The sequence below is a fragment of the Castanea sativa genome, chromosome 2 (assembly GCF_040712315.1).
Source record: "Castanea sativa cultivar Marrone di Chiusa Pesio chromosome 2, ASM4071231v1".
Lineage (NCBI taxonomy): Eukaryota > Viridiplantae > Streptophyta > Magnoliopsida > Fagales > Fagaceae > Castanea > Castanea sativa.
In genome coordinates this window covers 22,663,985-22,686,065 of record NC_134014.1, presented here as the reverse complement: position 1 = coordinate 22,686,065, position 22,081 = coordinate 22,663,985, and the positions used below count along the sequence as shown (strand labels likewise).

Sequence of the window (22,081 nt, the reverse complement as noted above, 5' to 3'; positions counted from 1 at the left end):
ATCTCCATCACGATCTCGACCCCTATTCGATGAAGATCTTGCAATCTTTGACGAGTTTTCCATCATCTCCTTTGTCTCTGTTTCAAATTGATTTCTACTGAAACTCAATCGATCGTACCCAACAACCAACTCGATCTAATCCTCTCTTCTCTTCTCTTCGGTCAATGAAGGGTGTTGTTTTTTGCCACACAATGGAATCAAGTCGAGTCCAAATTGAGCCTAAACCCGAACTAAACTGATCTGTGGACACCCCTATGGACCTTATGAATGAGACACATCCTCTTGAGTTATATTTAAATTATTATGAATTTTTCATGAGGTTTACTAGGTGTCACATGTAGGGGTTTGGTTAAAAACTAAGACACACCTTCCTTATGTCATTAAAAGAAATTAAATGGAATATTATGTTAGTAAAACTTAACTTTTTTACATTTATAATAACTTCAAGGGGAGTGTCATTTCATGAAATACGGTGGAAAAGTATCTCATTTTGTAAAAACTCAAGTGAGGTTGCTGTAATCTAACCATATCAAATTTTAGTCAATTTAAGCCCCTTACCCTTTTCTCTACTACAACTCTAAATCTTATATCTGAATTTTATTGACTGTAATCCCATTCCAAGCACACGATAAACAGATTTTCCTACTAGAAGTTGAAAGTTAATTTTCTTTTAGTTTCTCTTTTGAGAAACAATTTTCTTTTTAGTTTCAATTGGCTAATTATTTGTACTAGGACGTCATCTCTGCTACTAGTATCATGAATAATCATCAATGCATTTCAGTTGGCTTGTTGGTAGTTTTCAAATAGGAAGCATCAACGCGGCTGGGAGGGTGCCGCACTAGAGTCCGACGTGGCCCCGACACGGGGTGTTGCCACCGACACTGCTGCTCGCGTGTTGGTGCCACGTTTATTTATTTATTTATTTTTTATAATTCGCGCCGAAACGAGCTGATTCGGCTAGAATTGGGTCATTCCTCAAATTTATTTAAATATTTGTTGCTTCTTTTGTGTTTTGTTTTGTGTTTCTTGCCTTCTTCTTTCTTTGTTTGTGAACCTAGGCCATAATAATGTGCTTTTTACGAATATTTTAATGGTAAAAATATATAGAAAATAAAAATAAAAATTTTTTAAGAATTTTTTAATTGCCGCACCCCGTCGCACCCGCACCTTATTTTTTCAAAAATTGCCAAGTCTCGCACCCGCACTCAAGTCCTAAAACGCACCCGTACTTCTTAGGTTTTCAAGCCCTAATGTTATCATGAGCTTGTTTTTCGTCAAGCATGTGGTTTTTTTCTGAGAGATTTCATTGAACGAATAGTCTAGGTCCTTGTTTATTATTCACTTCATCGCAGTGCATGAGAAATTTTGCACATTATCATAATAGACTATTATTGTTGCCAGTTTCTTGTCTCAGAATCATTAAGAGACGAGCAAAAGGGTTGAGTACAAATGGCACCTCCATGTAAAGTGGAAGGTGAGATTTCGAGTTCAAAATTCATGGGTGTGCGTATGATTAATGATGCACTTAGAGTTTAATGCTATACAGTACACCGGATTTGTTTGATGAGTATCTCCAATATGGAAGAAATCCCAATCATAATATATCTCAACAATGCATTTCATTACTATAGTATTTCTAACGTGTTAAGAAAGTAGTCATTGAAAAACATCTACTACTACTAGTAACTTTACTGTGTTAACATTTTTTATGTTGTGGGCTAGCAGTCATTGTTTTATGTATTTAATAAAAACATGGATTAGTTGGGGTGTATTTTAGAGCATCCACATCAGTTCATTCATTTTACACACTGGCGGAGCCAGAGGGGGGGCGAAGGGGCACCCTGCCCCCCTGACTCCTATTTTTTTTTTTTTTTTTTTTTTTTGTATTAGTAATCACATGGAGGAAAAAAAAGAAAAGAAAAAAAAAAGACTTCTACTTGTTGAAACTTGAAAATGACCAAATCACCTATTTCACTATTTTTTTTATATTATTATTTACAAAATTTTTACTATTTATGATACTTTTCACAGCATTTTATCTTTGAATGATGCTAAAAATATTACAAATTTTACTACTTATGTCTTACAAATTGGCATGTCACCAATCACAAAAAATAATTTCAAACATTTATTCATTATATTTTTTAAGTAACACTAATCATATTTTTACTCCATCAGTTTGTAAATTTTTTAGCAGTTATGAATTGGTTGTTTTTGTTTATTTATTTTAATAATATGAAATATATTCATATTTGCTTACAATTGTTTATTTATTTTGTTATTATTGTTGATTAATGTTTTTTAGATAAATTTCACTTTTAATATCATCTTTTAATTTTGCCCCCTCTAGACTAAAATCCTAGCTCCGCCACTGATTTTACACATCCATTTTTACACTAAAAACCTATTTTTTCTATTTTACACATCTATTTTTACAAAACATCCACATCAGTTCATCTATTCTACCACATCTTTTAATTAAATAATCAATTTCCTCACATTTTTTATTATTTCCCTCAACTACCCGCATATAATACGCGCGCTCTCTCTCTCTCTACCCATTTCTCATTTATGATTTGTTGCTCTCTCTCTCTCTACACCCATCTCTCCCTCTCGATCAACTCTCCCTCTCCGATTCACCATCTCAGATCAACTCTCCCTCTCCAATCCACAAGCTCAGATCAACTCTCCCTCTCCGATCCACGAGCTCCGAGCTTCGATCTGAGCTCCGATCCACGATCTGAGCTCCGATCCACGATCTGCGAGCTCCGATCCACGATCCGCGAGCTCCGATCCACAAGCCAGACACACGAGCTCCGATCCAGTCAAGCACCGATCGTTCCGATCAATCACCGATCTGTGTTTGTGTATCTCTGTTTTTTTTTTTTTTTAGCAAGTGTATCTCTGTGTTGATTTTCTGTGTGGATGTGTTTGTGTGTGGGTGTGTTTGTGTGCATCTGAGGAAAAAGAAGAAGATGAGGAGTTGAGTTTTAACTGGGTTTGTTGAGCACGGAAAGGAGAGAGAAAAAAAGGAGCGAACGGAAAATTATAAAATAATGGGATAAACGAGCTATAGTAACCGTGTAAATATACACGGTTACTGTAGCTCGTGGATGAATTTGCACAATTTTAGACATTTTTACACTCACTGATGTGGGTGTTTTTTTGCTCAAAATGTGTAAAATTGGTAGTTATTTATATTTTAGGAGCTTTTACATGAACTAGTGTGGATGCTCTTAGTGGGCATTTGTAAGATCCGGCCAATTGTTTTTTATTTTATTTTTTATAATCTTGTAAGATCCAATTGTAGATAGTGATCACCATATCTTGTTAATATTGGTTCATTTTAGTGCACCTTATAATTAATAGTTTAATCAGGTGTACTCATTTATTTGGTGTCAAATGTATGCTAGTATTTCTTGAAAGTTTGATAAAGTGTTTTCATCCCTTTTTGCTATCTGGAGCTTTTTATCCGTTTGCTCATTTGGTATGTGGAGCTTAGTTGAAGTTCTTCATCATGCTGTATTAATTTCATGTACTTATGCCATGTTGCCCCGTTTCTGCAGTCAAGCCTGTATCAATTTTTTTTGAGTTCCTAGCTTAGCAGAGAGGTGGGGTTATAACGTTAATATAGGAAAATATTTTTCCCCCTGGTTTTCCAATGCTTAGCCAAGCAATTAAATTCCTTCTAAATAGTACTAGCTGACTGTTTTGTCATTGATGTTGCAATTGTGATCAATGGACAAACCTGGTTTTAATAATGTTAGAAATACTGAATTCAATAATATTGTATTTCTCACTGAAATAATATACATGAGTGCCTTTATATAGGAGGCATATGAGTGCAATACAAGGAAATATGAGTGCAGTACAAGTAGTACAATGTGTGCTATACAAGTAAGTAACCTAGTTGGGCCAAGCCCACAATACTATACGTTAACAGCCCCCCTCAAACTCAAGGTGGATGTGAGACCAACTTAAGGTTGTTAACTAAATCACGAAGGCGTCCCTTAGGATGGGACTTGGTGAAGATGTCTGCAAGTTGATCTTTGGAGGAGACGGAGAAGAGCTTGAGAGCACCATGGACAAGATGATAACGGATAAAATGACAATTAATCTCGATATGTTTAGTCCGTTCATGGAAGACATCATTGTGAGCAATGTGAATGGCACTCTGATTATCACAATAAAGAGGAGTAGCAGAAGATGTAGACACACCTAAGTCTGTAAGAAGCCATCGTAACCAAAGGAGCTCAGATGTGGTATTAGCAAGAGCACGATATTCTGCTTCAATATTGGAGCGGGCCACAAAGGTTTGTTTCTTACTTCGCCAAGAAATCAAGGAAGAGCCAAGGAGAGCCAGTGGTGGACCTACGATCAGTGGGATCTCCTGCCCAATCAGCATCAGAGAATGCACGAAGTACAAGAGAAGACTGAGCTGAGTAGAAAAGGCCATGGAAGAGAGTGCCCTTCAAGTATCGAAGAATTCGCAGAACAGCAGCAAAGTGAGTCGACCGTGGAGCAGACAAATACTGGCTGACCTGATGAACAACATAGGAAATGTCTGGGCGAGTAACTGTGAGATAGACTAGGCTGCCAACCAATCGTCTGTAAAGAGAAGGATTAGACAGTGGTTTCCCCCCAAGGGAGTCAGATGCGCATTAAGCTCAACTGGGGTGTCAACAGTCTTGCTGTCAGTGAGTCCAGCACGAGACAAAAGGTCAGAGGCATACTTGGCTTGAGTAATATAAAGACCATCTAAGGAACGAGTGATTTCAAGACCCAAGAAATAGCTAAGGTGTCCAAGATCTTTCATCTCAAACTGCTGACTGAGAAAATCCTTGAGTTCTTGTATGCCACTAAGGTCATCACCAATTATGATCATATCATCCACATAGAGGAGAAGTAGAATGGTGCCTTTATCAGTACGACGAAGAAATAAGGCAGCATCATAAGGACTGGCAGTGTAACCCAAGCGAAAGATGGTAGAGCTAAATTTTGCAAACCAGGCTCGAGGAGCTTGTTTAAGACCATACAATGCTCGTCGAAGGCGACAAACCTTGTTGGAGTCAATGGAGAGACCTGGAGGAGGTTGCATGTAAACTTCTTCACTCAAGTCCCCATTAAGGAATGCATTTTTAACATCCATCTGAAAAAGGTCCCATTTTCTAGCAACAGCAACGGCTAGGAGGGCACGAACAGATGAGATGCGAGCAACTGGAGCAAAGGTCTCTTCATAATCAATCCCATACTTCTGTGTAAAACCTTTTGCAACAAGACGAGCCTTATAGCGCTCAATGAACCCATCTGAGCGAGTCTTAATCTTGTAGATCCACTTGCAACCAACCACAGACTGTCCAGGAAGAAGAGTAACGAAGTCCCAAGTATGGTTTTTGGTTAATGCATCAAGTTCCTCTTTCATTGCAATCTGCCATAAAGGGTCAATGGAGGCCTCACGATAGGTTTGAGGCTCGTGGAGTGTAGCAAGTGCAGTGTAACAATGATAATCAAGTAAATGTGTAGGAATGGATCTTACTTGGGTTGAGTGACGAGGTGGAATGTCTTGTGGAGGTGGAAGGTCTTGTGGAGGATCTTCAGGCGGAGCAGGAGCGGGGGACCCAGGCTCAAGTTGGGGTAACTCGTCATCAATCTGTTCATCTTCAACCTGTCCAGAATAGACATCAAAAGGATCTGGTGTTTGAATAGAGAAGTCCAAAGAAGGATCAAGAGGATTTGGAGAAGGAACATGAGACTCCTCTGGAAAGACTTCAAGTACAGATGAGGTAGTGAGGGAAGAACGAAAATGAGAGAGTTCAACAAACAAGCGGTGTTCCCAGAAGACAACATTACGAGAAACATAAAGACGATGAGAGACAGGATCATAACACCGATACCCCTTTTGTGTTTCGCCATAACCAAGGAAACAACAAAGTCTAGATCGAGGCTCAAGTTTGTTGTGCTCATAAGGCTGAAGAAGAACGAAACAAACAGATCCAAAGGAGCGAAGGTGATGATAGTCAGGGGGTGACCCAAAGAGGCGCTCATACGGAGTTTGATTATGGATAACAGTGCTTGGAATGCGGTTGATGGTGTGAACAACATGAAGAGCAGCTTAACCCCAGAATGGGGGAGGAACCTTGGCAGAAAGAAGAAGAGTACGAACAGTGTCAAGAATATGACGAAGTTTTCGTTCGGCTCGACCATTTTGCTGAGAGGTACCTGGACAAGTTAGATGATGTACAGTGCCATAAGAGTGTAACAGAGCTTGAAAAGCATATTAAGTGTATTCAAGACATTATTAGAACGAAAAATTTTGATTCTTTTGGAGAATTGGGTTTCAACCATTTTTGCAAAGTTACTGTATATTGGCAAAATTTCAGAACGAGATTTCATAGGAAATATCCAACTGTAATGAGAATAATCATCAATAAAAACAATAAAATATCGAGATCCACCGATACTAGCAACAGGAGAAGGTCCCCAAACATCAGAATGAATTAACTCAAAAATACTATTAGAAATAGAGTCACTATTATTAAAAGGTAAAGCTGGCTGTTTTCCTAACTGGCATGAAGTACAATCAAAATTGTCTTTGGACACAGAACTTAACAGACCCTTAGAAGCTAACTGTTATACCCGAGAAGATGGTGCATGACCAAGACGAGAGTGCCAAAGTGAGAGAGAGGGTAAGGAAGACACCGTAGCGGTAGCAGCAGCAACAAACACCGGAGCAATAGGTGGAAGATGAAGATTGTCCACTAGAAACATACGCCCAACTCTAGGGCCGGTCCCAAGCTCTTGCCCCGTCCTCGGATCTTGCACAATACACCCAGAATAGTAAAAAATAAGGTGATAACCTAGTTCTGCTAATTGTCCCACAGAATACAAATTATAGGATAGGTCAGGAACATGGTAGACCCCAGGAACAGAGAGGTTGGAGGTTGAAACAAAACCTAGACTATTCCCATGCATGGTGGAACCATCAGCTATGTGAATATTTAGGGGATGTGGAGCAGGGTCAAGTTTGGAGAATAAGGACGAGTGAGGTGTTATGTGATTGCAACAGGCAGAATCAAAAAGCCAAGTTTGAGACTTACTGGGTAAAACTGAGAGAGCAGTGGAAAGAGATGCATTCCTGCCATACGAACAGCTTGAGCTATGATCTCCTATAGTTCATTGGGTGAGAGGTTGATAGTGGATCCAGAAGACTGGGACTCAGCTGAAATGGGAGGCATTGGCGGAGTAGACTCAGTGTTAGCAACTGCAGCAGTAGATTTGTTGCGATGGTAACAGGTCTCAATAGTGTGGCCAGGGTGCTTGCAATAGTTGTAGAACTTTTTATTGGTCTGTCTGCGACGATTGCTGGAGCCAGAAGGATCACCTGAATGTTGAGGTTGCTCTATGGGTGGAGCAGAAGGAGTAAGGGCCAAAACATTAAACTTATCCTGGGCTCGAAGAGTTGCAAGGTGAGCTTCTTCTCTTACTAACTCGTTCACATCAGTATCAAGAGAGGGAGGAGGACAACGATTAAGAAGCTAACCTCGAATGGGCTCATAGTCCTTGTGGAGTGACATTAGGAACTCATAGAGACGAAATTCATCTCTAATAGCAGCATATTGTTGAGCATCTTTTGAGCATGCCCAAGTTGGATCGGAAATGTCAATTTGGTCCCAAATGAAGCAAAGCTGATCATAGTAGTCATTGATGGACTGCCCCGGTTCTTGCCTGAGTTGATGCAATTCAACCACTAACTGATATTTCATGGATATGTGAGTAGTAGAGTATCTTTTGGCCAACATATCCCATACTGATTTCGCATCATCAAAACTGCCCAACAAATTGGAGATGGAGGGAATGGAAGTGTTTCGAATCTATGTGAGGATCATGTGATTGTGACTATCCCATTCAATCATGCGACTGAGGAAGGCAGTATCTTCTTCACTTGCCCCCTTCACAGGATTAGTGATTGCACCAGTACAATAATGCCAGAGCATGCGACCCTTAAGAAAACTGTGCATAGCTTGAGACCAAGATAAGTAATTCCTAGTCCCCTCCAATACAGTATTGATGGGGCGAGGAAGAAAAACATCATTTTTATCCATTTAGAGACATAATATGCAAAAACAGACTACAAAAATGAAATTTACGCGAAAAACTGAGTAAGGAGAACCTGGACTGAAAAAGTCAACTATGGAAAAAAGTAAACGGTCAGCGGTCAGTCAACGGTGACGTGGCGGATGACGTCAGCAGCGCGCTGGAGGATGACGTCAGCGATGACGTGGCAGTGATGATGTCACCTAGGGCTGACGTCAGCAGGAGCAGGTCTGGCGCGTGGCAGCGCGTGGCGGCGCGTGGGTGCGTGATCTTTAGTGCAGAAACTTTGGGCAGCGCGTGAGGGCGCGTGGAGGCTTCGATTATTGTGAGGTTTTCACGAACAAGTAGATCGGAGCAAGACGATCTTCGTGGTACCTTTGGAAAATTTATCGGAGCAATATTCACGGCGGTGCCGGAAAAGACAGTGGTCTTTGCAGTGTTCGAACTCCTCAACGGCGACTGCTATAGGTCCGGAACTTGAGGACGATGTCTGGAAGACTCGAAGGTTCAACGGCGAAAGGCTGTGGCAGTTGTTGTGACAGCGGAAGCAATATTAAGAATGGAGTTACACCAATAAAGACAAGACTGCTAAAAAAAGGTCAGAGCAGTGGCTCTGATACCATGTTAGAAATATTGAATTCAATAATATTGTATTTCTCACTGAAATAATATACATGAGTGTCATTATATAGGAGGCATATGAGTGCAGTACAAGGAAATATGAGTGCAGTACAAGTAGTACAATGTGTGTTATACAAGTAAATAACCTAGTTGGGCCAAGCCCACAATACTATACGTTAACAAATAATATTACCGCATATAGAGAGAATGCATTCTTAATTTTCTTGTTAGTCTAGGACGCATTAATTTAGTCCGAGTTAGTTGGAATCTTTACCTATCCTCCTAAGATACCATTGTATATCTCTATGAGGGGTTGCGTGCTTTGTATTAAGCTGGGTGTGGTGTATTAGTATTCTTGACGTTATTTAACTTCATGATAGACTTTAGTGTCAATTTTGAAATAGAGTCCAGTTAATGTGTGTCCTAAGCCATCTATTTTTGGAAAGAGTTTTATTGAGAATTAAAAAAGTTTTACAACTTTTTCAATTTCTGATAAAACTTTTTCTTAAAATGATATATTATTGTATACCCTTAGGACATACATTAGTAATATTCTTTTAAGTAATCTCTCAACCACAATCAACCTTGTGCCAACCATAGCAATATTCGGCATTCCATATATATATATATATATATATATATATATATATATATGTGGAGCCACAACAAGTTGACTGTTGGCATTGGCAAGTGGCAACACCAAGTCCTCGAATCAAGAAATTTATATAAAAAAAAAAAAAAAGTTAATGCATATATGCTTGAAAATTGTGGAAACTATGCTCTAGCCGGAGACAGGAAAATGATTTCATCATATATGGCGCACAAGGAGCTGGCAACTGTATGCATGCTTGAAAATGGCCTTTCCACAGCCAGGGTACACTAAAAAAAGACGAGACAGAAATTTAAAAAAAAAAAAAAAGGTTTTAATTTAAATAGACAGAGTTAAAAAAAAAATAAATAAAATAAAAAGAAGAAGAAGACAAGAATGAGTGAAAGAAAAAAGATGTTTTAACTTTCATCTAGCTTACATTAGGTACACAGTCTCACTTATTTCACTTTGTAACCGATAAAAAAAATCTATCGTTAGCAACCATATATGTAGTAGGCTTTTCTAGACATTTGCCGTTTGTGGTGGCCCATTTACTGGTGGTGTTGTGTTGCTTTCGGATTTACTAACCCTGTGCTGTGAGTTCCTTACAATAAGATTCTTTGAGTATCATTGTCGTCCATTGCTGTAACTTATTACGTGTACGGTGTACTATGTAGTCCGTGCATAAAATGATCCTTGTTTAGTCGGGGATTATGGACGTGAGGATGAGGGACTATCACATATTTCAACTGGTATTGACACGTATACATAACTTTCGGCTTTTATTTTTTATTCTTTTTTTAATAATAAAATATCCCCCATCAATTGCTCAAGAAACAAGAAGAGTGCTTGTTACAGGATCTAAAAAACCAATGAACAACAACAAACAAATTTAGCAACACAATTAGCGTCCCTCTTAACCCAGCAACACAATTAGCATCTCTCTTAACCCAGCTAAGTACACATTGGATAAGACCTCTGCTATATAACATTATATAGACCACTTCAACAAATATTAAAACTAAATTTAAAATATCAACATATAATTTGGAATCTCTATCTACGATAACCTTCTGGTGTTTTTCGTTTTGTAAGGCCCAGTGGAAGGCTTCAACTTCGGCTTGTAGAGAACCCTCAATTTTGGAATATAGTGATCATAGGAGTGAAGGTATTTGCGACAACACGTACATCAACATTGAGCTTGACTGCTACAATTTTTATTTATTTATTAATTAATAACATGTCCTAAAATTAGTAGGATTCTAGAAATGACAAAATTTAGTTACAAAATCGGTTGTACCTTTAGGCCACAAACTCACTCAATATCTTTTTATTGGAATTAAATTTTGACAAATCTACCATTGGATTACATCTTCTTCTTATATCTTCCATGTTTACAAAATTTCAAGAAAATCAAAGATCAATAGCTATGTCATCAATATATTTTTAAATTGTAAGTTTTTGTAATTTAAAATTATGTATAAAATATAAGTTTATAGATTATATAGTAAATAATATCCGATTGACATAAAATTTGACATATGTATTAAGAGGGTAAAAAACATGCAATTCAATGGTTAGATTTTCAAAATATGCAGTAATATTTATTTATTGAGTGAGTTTGTAGTCTAAGGTTATAACCAATTTTATAGCTAAACTTTGTCCTTGTAGAAAAGCAATGATGAGGTACTCAATCATGTATGATACTAGGATTGTAGCAATTTTAGGATGGGTCATTAATCTATATATATATATATATATATAACCGAACCTCTGCTGGCACCACAATTTTCCACATCAACATCATTTAAAAAAAAATCTGATTTTTTTTTTCTCTAAAACCCAATAATACAAAAAAAAAAAAATTTCTCCTCCCTCAAACCCGATTCTTTGCCCATCTTCAATTCGACTCCAAGTTTTTGACAAACCTAAAAAAACACACAGTGAAACTTTCAACTACTTCCTTCTCTCTCACTCCAATCTCTATATATCTCTATCTCCAATGAGACCCAGAAAACTTATAAATCAACCTATTGAACAATGAAAAAAAGTTTGCAGAGCTGTAATCCTTGAACAAATAACATTCTTGGATGACAAGGCAGTCTTTTTATTCAATTGGTGATAAGAACACATATTTCTCTCATAAAAATTTATCTGCAGTTTCTGTCCATGCTTTGTGCATAAAGTCTATGATCTGCTACTGGTATGGTATTTTCTGCCCATACCAATTTATATATCTTCTTTTGCTGCAACACAATGTTATCTTTACAACTTCTTTCTCTTCAAAATTTATCAAGGTTCTACTATATTCCAAAACATCTTAGATGAAGGCGGCTCATGCGTGGCCTGGGAAGTAGGGACACGTCTAATTCTATCGTTCTATGGCTACACAATTTATTTATTTGATTTTAACCAAATTTTATCAACGTGTTTCTCTAAAAAGAAAAACACTGTATTTTACCATTATGCAGCTTCTGTTATACATTTTCCTCTTATGAGTGTGTGGAAGAAGATTGCGATGACCATTAAGTATCTCTTTGAGATGGATTTGCTAGACTAGCAGTGGTGTTCATCAGTTGCAATAAGGTTATATCCTCATGCCTAATTCTTTTGTTGTATGTATTGAATATAAATTGGATTTTTTTGGCTTAAGCGTATATTAGATTTAGGGATTAGGTTTGCATGACATATTTAGGGGAATGATCGATTCAATTTTACTTTGAATTAAATTACATAATTTTTTTCGTTCTTTGCTTTTTTTTATTTTTTTTTTTATTTTTTATCTTTCATCCTAATATGTCAATAAGTTTTTAATTTCTAGATTACATTATTCTTTTTTTTTTCAAGTTCCTCTATTTCAGCACCTGTACATCAATCAAGTTCTGTTTCTTAGCTATATCTGTTAGGTATTTGACAAAACGCCTACAAGAGTAACTGTTGTACATGTATTGGAATAATAGAATAAATGAACTGGCATAAACTATTTGATGATGGCCCATGGTCACTAAGCTGCATCTTACTGTTCAATGTGTAATTAAGTCATGTATTTCTCTTAGAATTGCTTCAAATGAGCAATAATTTGCTTTGTTGGCAAATTAAGAAATACGTGACAAGGTCAATACACACACACACACCTACCTTGGTTGACCAGCTCAAATCTTAATGAAATTTGTATATTCCTTTTTGTGTGAGTTATTCCTTAAAATCCAAAGTGAAAAGGTCCATTTACACACACACACACACACACACACACACCTACCTTGGTTGATCAACTCAAATCCTAATGAAATTTGTAGTTTCCTTTTTGTGTGAGTTATTCCTTAAAATTCAAAGCGAAAAGGTCCATTAAGTTAAATTTCTCTCAATCCAACAAAATATGCATTTAATTTCATTAAAAAAAATATTTAGCATTTCTAAGAACTTTCCCGTGCATCGCACGGGTTAGCAACTAGTATAAATAATATATATAAAAATAAACGTGTATGATACTAGGATTGTAGCAATTTTAGGATGGGTCATTAATGAAAATAATATACAAAAATAAATAAATAATTACACTCCCTATCCGAAATTGACGCTCTATTCCAAACTTGCCTTAACATTCGTTTAACCAATTAAGCTAGCTATGTTAAAATCTGTTAAAATATTATGTATATACTAACCTGCTATTTTGCTTGAGGGTAACTAGGTTTCAAAAATTATCCCTCATTTCAAAATGGATTGATTGAAAATTTTAATTTTTAATTAAAGTGTATAAACTATTAATTTAATTAAAATGTATTTTAAAATATTTAGTGTGAACTTTTTAAAATATTGTAAACTTTAAATCATTATTCTAAATTTATTAGTTCTGTTTTTACTAATTAGAGTTAAAATTTGGTAAAGGAATTTAAAAAAAAAAAAAAAAACTTAAAATAGTTAAATTTTGATTAGGGGAGAGTGCTATTTTCTTTATAAAAATAAAAATAAAAAAAATAAAAAAAAATAAAAAAAAAGTTGTAAAGAGATTTGTCAAGTACAACCAGTATCAAAGAGTTTTTATTTTTGATAAATAAGTCAAGTACAACCAGATATCAGGAAAACCAAGCTGATTACAAACACTGATGAAATATGCCTATCATAACGACGGAAAATGCTTACGTTAGATAGGCCAAAGTCATTACAAACTGTACATGATGCTGGAAACTCACACAAGAGAGAACATAAAGGTTATTACCTTCACATTACAGAACCACAAACAGATCCCCCAGCCCCAAAAAAAGGAAAAAGAAACCCAAATTAAAACAGCAATTTAAAGAAACCATGAAGTGTTACATTTTGATTTATTAAACCACCCTGGACCCAGCAACAGGAGCACCACCCTTATGAATGGGATCAGCACCAGTCGTTGCCCCCATGGCATAATCCGTGTCTCTGTAACCAGTGCCATACTTGCTACTGAAGATCCCAGCATGAAGGAACAAAACATAAACCAGTTCGGTGCATGCTAGAATGATTATGAATGCCTCTACCATCTTCAGTCTCCACCCTCTGTACCCTCCTATGTCTATCTCCTTGCAAGCCAAGCTGCAAAATGTCAAAACAATGTGACACTGTGTACGTACCACAATTGAAGAATCAAAATGTGTGTCATATATATAATGTGTGTGCCTAGAAGAACTGTTGAAGAATACAAGCTAGTATATATGTAGAAATTAAATTAAATTAAATTACCCAGCTGCTAGTGCAGTCAGGGCCCATGCCACTACTGATGATGATGCTGCTGCAGCTAGACTGTCATTCCTCCAAGCTCTGATATGGTTTCCACCCAGGAACTTAGATACCACGCCAAGAACAGCAGCCAACATAGCGAAAGTCAAGAAGAACATTGTTGCACCATTACCTCCAAAACCTGTACAGTTTTTTTCCCAAGAAAATATTTATTATTTATTAGCACAAAAGAAGTTAGTCAAAGGGAGTAAGGAGCATCCAAAATTGTGTGTAAGAGAAAGTGAGAAAGAGCATGAACTTACTAGGATGCTTGGTTTGGCCGTTGATGTGCCTGTCAAGACACCAACTAGCAAAACCCAACACAATAAGGTACATGATCAAGTTTAAAAACAACAAAGGAGCTGCTATGTTCCTTCCCACCGTTTGAGCCATATCTTTCTTAGCTTAATTTCTCTTTCAAAAACAAACCCAGAAAAGACCAAACAAACCGCTTCTAGCTTCAAAGAAATAACACACTTGAGATTTTCCTGCTTCCAAGTGAATATATAGGCTATATATATAGAAGAGCAAAGGTTATAAGTCCAGAATACGTGTAAGCCAATCAGGTTTTGCATGTGTACTTTTGGTTACAGGTGTTGGGACACTTGTCAAGTTGGATCTTATCCATGGCAAAAGATCTCTTGCAAACACTTCTTTGTCAAAAGTTTAATCCAGCGGTGCATTATCCAGAGATATCTATAGCATACTTCTGAGTTACACGGTTTACACTGTTGGCCCACTGAATCAGCGGTGTTCAATTTTTTTGATGTATCTTGATGAGAATTTCATTATAATTAAGCTGCACATGAGTTCTGTTCAGCCTAAAAATAGGAAAATAAAATTTTGGTTCTCCAAAAATCTAAATACAATTTCTTTTATGATCTATGATGGTAGTGAATTATAATGTCAATAATACCACTTTTGTCACGTATCAAGCATGATATTTCGAATAAGATATTGTTAAAAGATTTACAAGTATAGACTTAGTTTTTGGTTCTCTTCATTTAAAAAAAAAAATTTTAATTGGGAAATTTGTGTTAAACTGATAATGTATGTCAGATATTGTGAAAAACTTTTTGCGTATAGATTTATTTTTAGGTTCTCTTCTCTTCATTTAAGAAAAAAAAAATTTTAATCATGAGAAAAAGTGATAATGTATGGTTTTGATCATATATATAGCTCTTTAGATTTGATATAGAAATTCTGAGTTTTAAACTGGTTTTTCTGTAGCCAATAATAGCTCCTACTTGGAAGATTTTGTCTAGAGCTCTCTTTCTAGAATGGTCCATGCAGTTCAATGGGCTATAATGGTGAGAGCTGGAAATTTACAAATTTCACTAATATATCGCAGAGTAAATTTCATTAATATATTCTAAAGTTTGGGATAGTATTAACCAAATTTAAGATTTTTCAAAACGGACTAATTTGGTCTTTAAAGCCAACTAAGAGTTAAGTCCTTTTAGATATACACTACTGTAAGTTTCTTTAAAACTTTCTCCCCTCTTTCCGTGTGTGTGTGTTAAAAATACTTAATATTCTCAAAAGAAAAAATAGTGGGTTAATCCCACATTGAAAAATGAGTATGAGTTAAAGAGGTTTAAAACCTTCTCCCCTCTCTCCGTGTGTGTGTGTTAAAAATACTTAGTATTCTCAAAAGAAAAAACAGTGGGTTAATCTCACATTGGAAAATGAGTGTGAATTAAAGAAGTTTAAAGTCTGTGCTGTGTATCCAAGAGTTAGGCTCCTTTGGATATACACTACTGTAAGTTTTTTTAAGACATTCTCATCTCTTCTCATGTGTGTGTTAAAAATACTTAGTATTCTATAAAATAAAATAAAAGTCTCTAAGACATTTGAGAAAATAACTAAATAATTGACTTAACAGTATTTATGGACTAAGTTGAATTTATGGACTAAATTAATCAATTTTAATTTTTTTTTAATCTAATTGACATTAGATCAAACCTCAGGTATATTAATGAAATTTACTTTTATATCTATTATCCGGTGAAAGAAACATTGAGTAGCCAAATATTTTAAAGGAGCTTTCAGAATAAAAAAGAGTTAGTTCTTCTATCACTAGTCCAAAAAGGATACCAAAGGTCCAATGTAACTATCAACCGGAAATGTAATCTCTTCTTTCGCAAGAAGTAGATTAGCTTTGGTCCAACGTTTGTTATTGTTTCTTACTTTAGCCACGATTCATTACCAAATTTTATTTTTAGGTATGCCTCTCTTCGTGATCAAAATTAACTAGATGATTGGCTAATTAATTAGACTGGTTATCAAAGCATTAGAAAGGCCTTAGCTCAAGATCTATGCCCAAGCCCAAGCCCAACCCAATACTACCTACGGTTCAGGCTAGTTGGGGATATCTACAATCTACAATAATTTGGCATGAACAAGGAGAACGAGGGTAAGTTGTGTTTTACCTCATTGCCACGAGTTATGCTGACCAACAAAAAATTTAAAGAGTTCCACAGTTAGCATTTATAAAATAAATAAAAAAAACTGTGGCATAAAAATATGAATTACGTAATCAATATTATCTGAAAGGGCATGATTCTCAATGGTTACTCTATATGAACCTATAAGAGATCAACCAAGACCCTAAGGGCTTCAAGAAACCCTAGTTCAAGTGCAAGACATAGTTCTCTCACTTGTGAATATAGCCTTGCTTGTATATATCCTATCTTCCAACTGTAATCTGTGTGTGTGTGTGTGTATATATTCCCCTCTATAAAATGGACTTAATTAGAACCCATTAACCCGTTCAAATCCAAAAAAAAAAAAAGGGTATTGAGTAATAGCAATACATTTTAGTATGATAAGTTTAAGATTTGTACCCAATTTTGACCCAACACGGGTTGGTCAAATCCATACCCCACTCAACAACAGTACTACATGTTCATCAAGTCTTTATTATAAAATTTCAAACTTAATTTCAATTAACTCATTTTTATGGGTAAGGACCGGGATTCAAGTCTTCAAGAATGAGCTTCACACACATATATACTTAGATTAAGTTAGAGTATAAATTCTATTTTATATAAATAAAAAAATGAAGGGTCAAAATAAAAAAATTTTGAAGCATGCATAAAAGGCTAAATAAAAAACTAAATCAAACATTAATAGCCAAAATGAAAATTTTGAAGCTTAAAAAGCCAAAATAAAAACATCCCATAACATTAAAGGCTAAAAGTATACTTTAGGTTATATTTTACTCTTAAAGCTATCTATATTGTATGATTTTGGATTCGTTTTTTTATTAATTTTTTAGCTTATTTGCTTATGTACATATTTTTAAAAGTCTCAATTTTTTTAAATAAATATAATTTATCCAACTTTTAGCAAATTACATTTTAGCAGAAGCTAATCTAAAAGCACACATAATTTATAGGTGATTTAACTTTATTTTGTATAACATGTATAAGCTTTTTTTTATTCTTCTTTTGTAAAATTATTAGACTTTTATAAAATTAATTATTGGACTATAATTACAGTTTACCAAACGTGCCATTAGGCCTAGACTTTGCTGTTGAGGTATCCTAATGAAGACCTCGACTTTGTGTTGATTTATTTGGAGCTTTGAAATTTTATGCATATTTGGAGAGATATGATTTGTAGTTTGTATTGTTTGTAAATGTATCATAGATGTTTGACTTATATTGTGGAGATTTTTTAGCAAGTTAGGAGAAATGATATGTCCACAACATTTTCACAACAAATCTTAAGTGACAGGTTGTTACTGGTTGTTATTGTTGGGGCAAAAAAGTAATCTTCGTGTTAAGTTCAAATTTGAACCAATAACAATTAACCACCTGTGATTTGTTGTAAAAATATTATAAAAATGTTGTGGATGTAGCATCTCTCTTTATCATATAGATATATTATTTACTTGATCCCCTACAATTTATCTTGAAGGTTCAATTCCACATGCTTTGGACCCTTTTTAGCTCTAAAAAACTGTATCATGATCAACAACAACAAAAAAACAAAAAAAATAATTGTATAGTGGGCAGTATAATTAAAGCGAAAGGCATGGTAAGAGGCTAACTGCTAACCCCTTTCATTGCGTCAAGAAAGGAGATGGTCATAATAATATATATATACTAGCCTCTGAGCACGCGCGTGAGGCTCTTCTATTTTTTGGGTAAGGGTTAATGTAGAGCATTTATTATAATTTGGGATTACTACTTTTTCCAATCACCAAAAAAAACTTAGGGGTGTGATGAAAAATTATTTCACCACACATAATTTGCAAACAATCTTATGATAAAAATGAGTATTATGTGCAATGAAATAATTTTTCATCACACCCCTAGGTTTTTTTTGGTGATTGGAAAAAGTTAGTAATCCCAAATTATAATAAATGCTCTACATTAACCCTTACCCAAAAAATAAAAGAGCCTGTGAGCACGTGCGTGAGCGCGTGCTCAGAGGCTAGTATTTCGTAACTATTATCTATTTTTGCTAATTTTATTTATGCAGTAATCAACATGTTATTGATTGGAAGATGATGCAATAGTTTAGTATTAACCTTTAGGGGAGGAAAAAAAGATCCTCTGAATAAATCTTATAAATAATGCATATATTGAAAATGCATAATAAAATTGTAACAATAAAATTTCTTATAAAATACATGTGATGACCTTTACAAAAGCAATTATGAAGAAGTTGATGGATCAATGTAGAAAACTGAAATATTTACATTAGGTAAAACTGTAAAATAATGCACTACATCTGAAACATGGAATATGTGAACTTATTAATATTATGCCGGCTACGGTGGAGAAGTTGGTAGAGCAATGCTATTTGTTTCACATTCTAATTGCTTTCCAGCAGCATTTGCCATGAACCTATGATACAAAATGTGTTAGTTTGTGTTATTAATAGAGACTTTAAAACGTACATAATAATAATAAGCACAATAAATATCAAGCATAAACTTGTAAAATGAAATATTTGAACTGCCCTTGTGATGATATTGCATAGCTCCATATATGTGAAATGGTCTACTTCAGCTTGGGACTTGAAGAATTATCATTTAACCCATACGCAGCATGACATTTTTAATATTAATTTTGATAAAACAATTGAAAGGGATGCTGATTAAAGATTTCATTAAAAAGAAATATACCTTGTTATCAATGGCCTCCATGTTTAATAATGATTGATCATCCTTCCAATTTTCCCAATGAGTAGTAGGAACAACATGCACTCCATTACTTAGCATAGTGGACTCAATCCTCACATTTGAGTTAGGCATCCTTCCTATTACCAATTAATTGTATACATAAAAAAGATCAAGAAATAAAATATTAAAACGTAGACCGCATAACCATTAAAATTTGTAAATTATTAAAATAAATTTATATGTAAGACAGTTCTTTCCAATTGTTAATTAATACCTATGAGGAAGGGAACAAAACATCCTTATACACAATATTTCTTGTGTGAACACCTTCCTCCTCAGGTATTGTTCCTTTTTGCACCAATAGTTTTATGGTGGATTGAGAGACTCCCCTTGACAACGCCACATATAATTGGCCATGACTAAAAACATGACCAGGAAGATAAATTCCAACGGTTGGAATTGTCTGACCTTGTGCTTTGTTTATTGTAAGTGCAAAGCTTAAACGTACAGGAAATTGTCGTCTGATCATTACAAATGGCAAGTGTACATTTTCTGTTGTCTTCAAAGGGATTCTTGGCAAGAAAACACGTGTACCCGCATATTGTCCAATCAAAATTTTAGCGTCAATTACGTTGTTAAAACATCCATGCCATATCAATCTTGTACCATTACATAATCCGGCTTTTGGATCTATATTGCGTAGCAACATAATTGGAGCACCATTTTTTAGCCTTAATATATGTGGTGGTAAACCCCCTGGAGATATAGAATTTAGGAATTCTTGTTGATATAGATGCTGCGTATCTCCTTCAACCTCATCAAAAGAATGTAACGTAAACTCATCTCCTGGGAACTTAGAAATTATCTTTGCATTAAGCTGTTCAACATCATCATTGATAGGTGTTAGCAAAGCCCTATCAACCATATACCTTGCATCATTGGCATGTTCTTGCAAATTTGGAAAAACTTGATCAATCAAGTTGTATATAGAATGCTAACCCTCCCATTGCATTGCCATTGAAAGGGGTAGTTTAATCAAATCATCCATTATAAATGGTTCATTCCCATCACCAATACGTTGTATATACTCAGCAAACTCTTCATCGTTGATAGATCTCATATTCTGCTTCAAATGTAACACTTTGACATCTTTCCATAATGGGGACTTGACTATGCATGCATCAATCATTTCTGTCTTTGTACCCTTTGGAACAACCGGAAGTACTTGACGAAAATCTCCACCCAAAATTAGCACATTCCCACCAAAAGGTAAATTTACTTCCATAATATCTTTAAATGTTCTATCTAAAGATTCGAGTGCACGTCGATTTACCATTGGGGCTTCATCCCAAATAATTATGGTGGCACGTCTAATAAGTTCAGCTAAGTCTGATTTTTTACTTATTGAGCAAGTAGATGAAGCATCGGGAGTTAAAGGAATCTTAAACCTGGAATGCGCTGTTCTTCCACCAGGGAGTAATGTTGCTGCTATGCCAGATGTAGCTGTGGCAATTGCAACGTGACCTGCTTTTCTCAAGGTTGCCAATATTATGCAATACAAAAATGTTTTCCCAGTTCCCCCTGGCCCATCAACGAAGAATATCATGTTTTCCTTACAATCAATAACTGTCATGATTTTCTCATATGTAACTCTCTGGTCGTTATTCAACTTTTCAATTAAAGTGAGTTCTTCATCTACATTAGGAACAATTAGCTCATCTTGAATGAGTCTGGGTACAGCTGAATCATTGTCACATTCTCCAGTTGATATCGGCAAATCATACTCTGTAATGTGCTTTCCATGTTGCAAGAGTAACGCCCCTAAATCCTTGAGAAGTTTATTTGTACGACGTACCTCTGTTGTAACAGATGTTGATGGATAATCTTCTACCATATATGGGTAAAACTCATTCCACAATTCTCTTACTCCAGTTGGTAGACAAAATACCAATATTGTTGCAAACAATCTTCTTAAAGCTAACGGCATTTGAATGTCTCTTGCCTCAAGTAGACACTGTCGTATGTTGTTATCATTCTCTAGTAAACCAACCCTTTTGTTCAGCTGCTTGCTTAAAAGTTGGATAGGTTATCCCATTAACAGTCAATAAATCATCAAATCCTGTTGGCCCTTTGACATGATTAAGAAGAACACGCAGATTGAACTTCTCTCTATCAAATGGTGAAATAGTATATATCCTGCCCACTACTTTTTTATGAGATCTTCTTCGTGTCCATATATTGTTTTTATAATCCCAACAATAATGCTCAGGAAACTCTCTATATACATAATTTCGTGCATCATGATCAATCATATTCATATAAAAAAATTCAGTAAGCATTGTCTTTTTACTTCGCTCCAAAACATTAGCAATAGGTTCATATGATCTAATGCGTACTTGTTGTCTATCTGGAAGATGAATTTGCAAACGAAAAATGGCAGGGTACATTCGATACATAGGAAAAGAAAATATCTTCCAACATGCCTCTGGAGCACATACCCATCTTGCATCAATGTACTGTTGGACCTCATCATAATTTGGGTCTGGCCTAACTTCCATAGAGACACAATCTGGGCCTTTATACACATATTTATATAAGTACTTTACACTCTTGATACTGCAACATATTTCAACATTAATATGACAATTATATTTCAGCAGTAACCAAGGATTATATGGAACAACCCAAGTGTTGTCTACCATAATCCTGCAATGATCATTCAGTGGCACGGAATTATTAGTATCATATCGTTTGTAAACAGGATATGAGTCATTGCCTTGGTATGTTTCTGGTGAGAAAGGCTTTAGGTATCCTTTTTTACATCGCCCATTTTTCATGCACGGTGATCTTGGATTTTGTACTCCGCAAGGGCCATGTATCATATGCTTCCG

The 22,081-nt window shown here is 35.5% G+C and overlaps 1 protein-coding gene and 1 pseudogene across 1 annotated transcript; both read right to left on the bottom strand.

The window, feature by feature from the left end:
• Nucleotides 1-13,358: 13,358 nt before the first annotated feature.
• LOC142623136 (membrane protein PM19L) lies at nt 13,359-14,533 on the bottom strand. Its single transcript, XM_075796533.1, has 3 exons — nt 14,317-14,533; nt 14,018-14,195; nt 13,359-13,870 (listed from the first exon to the last, which is right to left on the bottom strand). The coding sequence occupies exons 1-3, from the start codon at nt 14,444-14,446 to the stop codon at nt 13,630-13,632; spliced, it is 549 nt and encodes a 182-aa protein (XP_075652648.1). The 5' UTR covers nt 14,447-14,533; the 3' UTR covers nt 13,359-13,629.
• Nucleotides 14,534-19,464: 4,931 nt separating this feature from the next.
• LOC142625080 (uncharacterized) lies at nt 19,465-21,084 on the bottom strand (annotated as a pseudogene).
• Nucleotides 21,085-22,081: the final 997 nt, after the last annotated feature.